Genomic DNA, 6,741 nt, shown 5'->3' on the forward strand with positions numbered 1-6,741 from the left:
ATATATAATTGATAATCTTCTTTTATTTTTTAAATTAGGTTAGAACATGTGTGACGCACGTGTGTATCATACCAATATAAAATATTACAAACATTAACAATATAGATTATAATAAATGTGTAATATATTATTTAAATGAAATTACAAGATATGCAATAATAATTTTATTTAAATGAAATATGTGTTTTTCTAATTTTTGTTTACGTGTGTTATTACACGTATATGTCGTGTCAAATAATTAACCCTAATTAATACAAAAAGAGTAGATTATCTTAAAAATAGCAATTGCCGATAAAAAATGAGAAAATTCATGTACATAGTTAAATCAACCAAAAAGTGAATCAGAATTGAACTACCTACTACCCTTCTAATCTAATATGTGATTTACGGACTCTCCTATCTATGATCATATTCTTAGTAATCTAAAGTTGTTTCATTGTCGATCTAAATACCTCTATCCAATACTTTTTTCTGTCTATGTCTATTTTTTTCTTATTTCATGACATCCGACCTCTCATATCTCCTTATTCTCCTATATATAATTTATAGAAATAATTTCTTAAAATATACTTAAAAATTGAATAAATGAAAATAAAAGTTATTATACCTATCTAATATATAAGAGGCTAGAAAAGCATCTTAATATGAACAATTTATAATATTCTTTTAGTGTTAATGCTTAAATAATGTTGTACTTAGCTATTATGTAATTGTACTTTTTAAATTTGGGACATAAAAATCCTCGCATTTTACTTTTAAGCGGCAAAAGTTTTCCCAGTTTCCATGCTTGTGAGACATACTACCTCAAGCTATGTTCATCACGTATCCATATGTCTTTGAAAAGAAATCTAAGTTTCTACTGGGATGGCTGAACAACAACAACAACAAAACGACTATGGCCAAGCATTCACTATCAATACTTCTGCATTGTCGACTCAGATATTCTGCTGCGCAAAGGGCACATGAACATGAAGACACCCATGAAGGGAGACATCAGCGCTGGTCCGAAGCTGATTAATTCTAGCAGGTGATATGACCATCTGAAAGAAAAAAATTATGCCAGGCCAACTGACAAATCGAGAACCTTTTGATGGTCGCAGATTTCTTAAGAGTGTTGTGAGCAACAAATAGAAACGTAACAACAATATAGTTTTCAGATCCATTTAAGAAATATCAAGTTTTTTGCATGACATTTTCTCTTTACCAGAGTAAGTCAAAATCAGTTAAAATAAATAGCAAGGTGTGTACCTTCTTGAAGGTAGTAACACCCCAAAAATTGTCAAGTTGGTTTGGTTGACCAATAATGACCAGGCGACCAGATGGATTAGATTGAATTCGTACCTATGTTTATTATGAAATAAGGGCATTCGAGCTTTAAGATGCTGTAAAAAGACGAAAACTAATTGAATGCACTTTATGGAAACCAGTAGCAAGATTGGTATTATACCTCCTCACGTAAAAGCCCAGGCACCGTTGCATAGACCTCAAAGGAATCATTTTATTTGCATAAAATCATTACAAATCACATGAGAGAAATCGAATGCATTCTAGAGGTCCTTAATTCTTTTAGTCTGAAGGAATTTAATGTTTCACGAACATTGATTTTCATCCAATCAGCGGGGGGTCCAACATCAACAACTTGGCATCCAACCTAGTAGATGGAAAGCAATTTACTTTACATAAGAAACGAGAGGAGCGAAAAACAAAGAAAGATAGAGAAATACTACTGAAGTTCTGAGAACTTTTTTTCTTTTGGGTGATAAACTTCTGGCATACAAGATAAATGAAGAGATAAAAATATTAGAAGAAAGGATACAGATAATGTACGACGTACGAATGAGATGTTTTAGCTTCTGCAGCTTTCATTAGATGCTCCTCTTCATTTTTCCCCTCGTGCTTAAGAGCCTGAATATGACAAGAAGTTCTGCTGCGGTCACTATTCTTTTTGATAAGCGAATGAGTTAAAGCAAAAACTAATGATCTCGAATGATGATCCTGATATATTTACAATACTAAATAACAGACACGAAAGACAAAGTTTTGGAAGTGCTAGACTTTATATTGGGAGAAAACAACTCAATGAAAGAGATGTATGAACAATCTTACCACTAGTTTTTCGTCTCTTCGCACGTTTTGGCATATTGTTGGCAATCATGTCCTATAAAAGATGAAAAACACCAAAATTACTTATACATTGCAATAGAAATTAATGCCCAAAGACCTCTACAAGGATCCAGCAGCAGATCTTTACAATTGACTCAGCAACCTCACCATAACCAAGAAGGTGTTTCTGCTGCCAGCCTAGCCTACAACGAGCAGCGGAATCTCTTACTGCCCTTCCTGATGCAGAAATTGGGTAACCACTTCCCTGCAGAACTACCTCAAATAGTTCATATTTGTATAATATACCTATACAACAAGGCTACATTAGTTGATTCGACATTTAGATAAAGTAAAGACCAACTCCATAACCTAATTCTTATTATAAAAATGCTCAACTTCAGTAAATAATCAAATAAACTTTAAGAACTTTTGCAAAGTCAAAATAAGTCAATGATTCTAACTACTTGAGGTAATAGGCTTCCCCATATATCAATTAAAAGGTGTACAACATACAACAAATGTGAAGATACATCACATAATAACAAAGTAAACACAGTGTTACCTCATTGTCAATAGGAGAAGGAGAAATAGGAAGTTGAAGCACTCCAATTTTTGTCGTATGCCTTTCGTATTGGAGAAGTAACTAACATATAGAGAAATCATGAGATAATATAATGTACAGGGATAACTTTTTTGAACAAATTCTATTCAAAATCACTATATACCAAATATTAGCAGCATGGTGGACAGTAGTCAAAATATGCTAATAACTATCAAGGGAAGAGAACTTCAGGTTATTACCTTCTCATAGAAGCCGTGGAATGTCCAAGAACAGTAGTGCAAGTCCTGAGAAAGTAGATTTTCAGAGCCCCCAAAAAAGCATTTAGACGAAGTCGTATAATAGTAGATAGAAAGCATTGGTATTAATTGTCGTACATATTCAGGTGATTATCATTCCAGTAAATTCTTATATTATTAGAGAATCAAAAGATATCTTGCTCATTACAACCTCATTCTTTATTCTAAGTTACTCATCTAATTGGGGACGTTAGACATCGACACTCATTTCACATTGAGCAAATCTAGCATAAGGAAGCATTCCTTCAGTATCTCATAAAGTCTAGATTCCCTATTCAGAAGCATCTGTAAATATTTTAGGCTTCAAGTCCCTACATGCTTAACTCCAGAACCAATTGCCACCACTCAAATACGAGTAAACGTTGCTCGGACATGGTGCGGATGTCCATTACGAATATCTAAAAGAAGAATTATTAAACCTAAACTATGAGATATTATGGGAGAACTTGAGGAGAATCTGGAAGAATATTAAAAGAAGAGGAGTCATATAGAAATTTATAGACAAAAGATAATTCATTTTCTTCAATTTGACATTCGCTTTTGCATTGATTACAAACAATCATTAAAACTATCCACATTATCCCATCAATTTTATTAAAAGCACCTCAAATTGGTTGACCATATTGGACACAGATCCCACACCCGTGTCGTGTCGACACGGGTGTGGCACCAAAAGTGAAGAGTCCGAGCAACTTAGCTTATAGCTTGATGTTGGAATCTATATTGTTTTTTTTGCAAAATCACTTCATATTTTCTTAGTATTTTAGATTTTAATAATTTTAATACCCTCTGCATTATAAAAAGAATGCCTCTTTCAAAAGTTACTAGTACATATAAAAGAATGCTTCTTTCTTTGTTGGCAATTCTTAATTTCAGTGTGTCACAAGTAGAGTCGGAGCAACTCAGCTTATAGCTTGATGTTGGAATTTTTGTTGTTATATGTGTAAAATCACTTCATGTTTTCTTCGTATGTTTAATTTTAGTAGTTTTAATACTCTATATGCAATAAAAAGAATGCCTCCTTGCAAAGTTACCATGTTCAAAGAAAAGAACGTCTCTTCTCTTTTTTGGCAATTCTTAATTTCGACGTGTCACAACTCACGTGACATGTTCAAGACTACAAGATTAAGGACATTTCGTACATTCCACTAGTATTTGGTTTATCTAAACTAAAATCTGAAATGAACCTTCAACCTAAAATCCTTATTTGAACAACTTTTTATTGTCATTACTAAAAAAATAGCTACTTAATCTCGACAATTGCTTATTGATTGCTATTATGAGTTCAAGACAGACTGCTATGGTGAAATTGATAGAAACACTGCTCTTAGGAAGCAGTGCTAATGCATCTCGGTTCGAGTCCGAGTGGCAACATACTATCTTCTAAGAAGGATAAATAGATCTTATAATGAACTCAATTCTCAATTTCAATTTAAAATTATGTAACTAAGGGACTCTTCTTTTTAAACTTTTTTTAATGATATTTTCAACCTTGAGCATACATTAACTCACATTTCCTTTTCGATCATTTCAATTGAAATTGTTAAAAAGTCTCACATCGGAAGAGGAATGGGAAATTTGACTCCTTATGTGGACTTGGACAAACCTCCCTCACAGCTAGCTTTTGAGGTTGTCGTAGACTCAGTTGTCATATCTTTATATGGTATTAGAGTTAGACTTATCCCAGTTTGTTGTTCTTCGATGTTGGCTCCCCATTGATAACGGTTCATGCTCTAGTTGAGGTCTGGGCATACGTGGGAATGTTAAGAAATCCCACATCGGAATAAGGATAATAAATTGGACTATTTATATGGAAATGGAAAAACCACCACTCATGATCTGGGGCTGAGTTGCTTTGAGGTGCCATATCTTTACATAATTACCTTCGTTTGATAACCTTTTTAGTCGATGAAATCGTAAAACTATACGATTCATCAGAAAAAGGTAATAGTTGCTCTTTTCAATTTAACAAGATTATGTTACTCGTTGGATTTCTTCAGGACATTTCCAGCTAAGCTATTTATATGGATCATTGATTTTCCTTTCATGGAGTTTCTCCCTAATTCATATAATTCTCAATTTCAAAAATTGTTATAATTTCAAGTAAAAGAACTGGACCATGTACCGTTTTAATCCAAGGCTACAAGATTCACAAAAATTAATTACTTTATTAAGGTGTTAAGTCAAAACCATACAAACATTTGAAACACAGGAAGTAGTTATTAAGTTTAATACAATTCATGAACAATTGTTCTTCAAGCACTTTCTGATATATTGTACCCAAAATATACCGTACTTCAAAATCTTGGCACATCATCAGTAAAACAATGAAAGACAACATCTCCCTTAGATAGTATATATTGGGGAAGTTGATGTTTGACGAGAAAAGGAGAATTATTTATATCAGTTGCCAAAAAAAAAGAAATAAATAGGCCCAACTAAATGCTCACTTGGGGAGATTAAAGGAGTCTCCCACTTGTCGCCAGAGTTTGTATTCAGTTACTTACAGAGACAAAGTAGAATAATAGTACACCGTCAAAAGTACATGGGAATAACATAAAACTTATCTCACAGACTTATAGCATATTGTAACAGAAGGAAATACACAACCACCGCTTGAATTTTTTTAATTATACTATAATCTATGGAGCTACATTGCTTATTTCTTAAAAATAAATTTAGAGTACCCTCTCTAACAACTCGAGGTTCACACTGTGATATTTGGCAAGATCATGGTTAATTCATAAATAATTCCTTGACTTATTGCACTCGATTGTTGATCCACTGCTTCTGATTAGTTGAGGACATTTTGGAAAAGTGACTAATATCCTCTACAGTTCTTGATTCAATCAAAAAAGTAAGCTACAAGTGCAGAATAAAAGGCTTACCTGATCATAGCCACCTAATTTTATCACAAATTTCCATAACCTAGCACGAAGAACATGATAACATATAATATGTCTCAGGAACAAGATGTAAATAAAAAGGCTCATTGATAAAAATATGATACACTTACTTTAGGCAATTAAGTGGATGACCATAAAACCTAGGTAGTTTAAATTCTACCGCCTTCTCCCGGTAAAAGGTGCCTAGTTTTTCTATAAATGCAGTTTGATCCTCATGGGAGACTTCATTATCCTCACCTATAAATGCAAAAGAATCATTGACTTCGATTGTCACTTTCAGAAACTGGTCCGACCTAGCATCATCATCAGCGGTAATAATTGTAGCATTCGTCTTTATCTGAGGGTCATCTGATCTATCAACCACCATCTCTTCTTCACTCTTATCAATTCTGACAACTAGTCACAGGCAACATATCCTCCAGAAAAAGCACCCAAACATAAAAGAAAAGAAAAATAAAAACGTCCAAAATTTTTTTGATGTGCATCACTAATTCCACTAGTTATATGATTCTCTACAAATTTCATACCATTATTTCAAGTTCAATTTTTACCTAGAAAAAAACTTACTAGTTATATGATTCTCTACAAATTTCATACCATTATTTCAAGTTCAATTTTTACCTAGAAAAAAACTTGATATCTAATTCATTCTATAACTTCATTTCAAAATTCAAGTTGTTTTCAATTTTATCACTTTAAATCACTCACAAAAACTCAAAAGCAACTCCAATTTATATTCACAACCAAACACAACTCTAATTTTCAATCATTATTACTCACCATCAAAAGTGAATAACGATGATTCAAAATCAGAGTTCTGTTTGGTTGTGAACATAAATTGGAGTTGTTTTTGACTATTTAATAGTGTCTCGAT

At 32.9% G+C, this 6,741-nt stretch overlaps 1 protein-coding gene across 1 annotated transcript; it reads right to left on the bottom strand.

Moving 5' to 3' along the window:
- Nucleotides 1–913: 913 nt before the first annotated feature.
- LOC101249250 (AT-rich interactive domain-containing protein 5-like) lies at nt 914–6,234 on the bottom strand. The gene is made up of 8 exons (XM_069292149.1): nt 5,978–6,234; nt 5,850–5,889; nt 2,905–2,949; nt 2,666–2,746; nt 2,252–2,368; nt 2,099–2,158; nt 1,835–1,995; nt 914–1,040 (listed from the first exon to the last, which is right to left on the bottom strand). The coding sequence occupies exons 1-8, from the start codon at nt 6,232–6,234 to the stop codon at nt 914–916; spliced, it is 888 nt and encodes a 295-aa protein (XP_069148250.1).
- Nucleotides 6,235–6,741: the final 507 nt, after the last annotated feature.

Source organism: Solanum lycopersicum, chromosome 12, assembly GCF_036512215.1.
Source record: "Solanum lycopersicum chromosome 12, SLM_r2.1".
Classification (NCBI taxonomy): Eukaryota; Viridiplantae; Streptophyta; class Magnoliopsida; order Solanales; family Solanaceae; genus Solanum; species Solanum lycopersicum.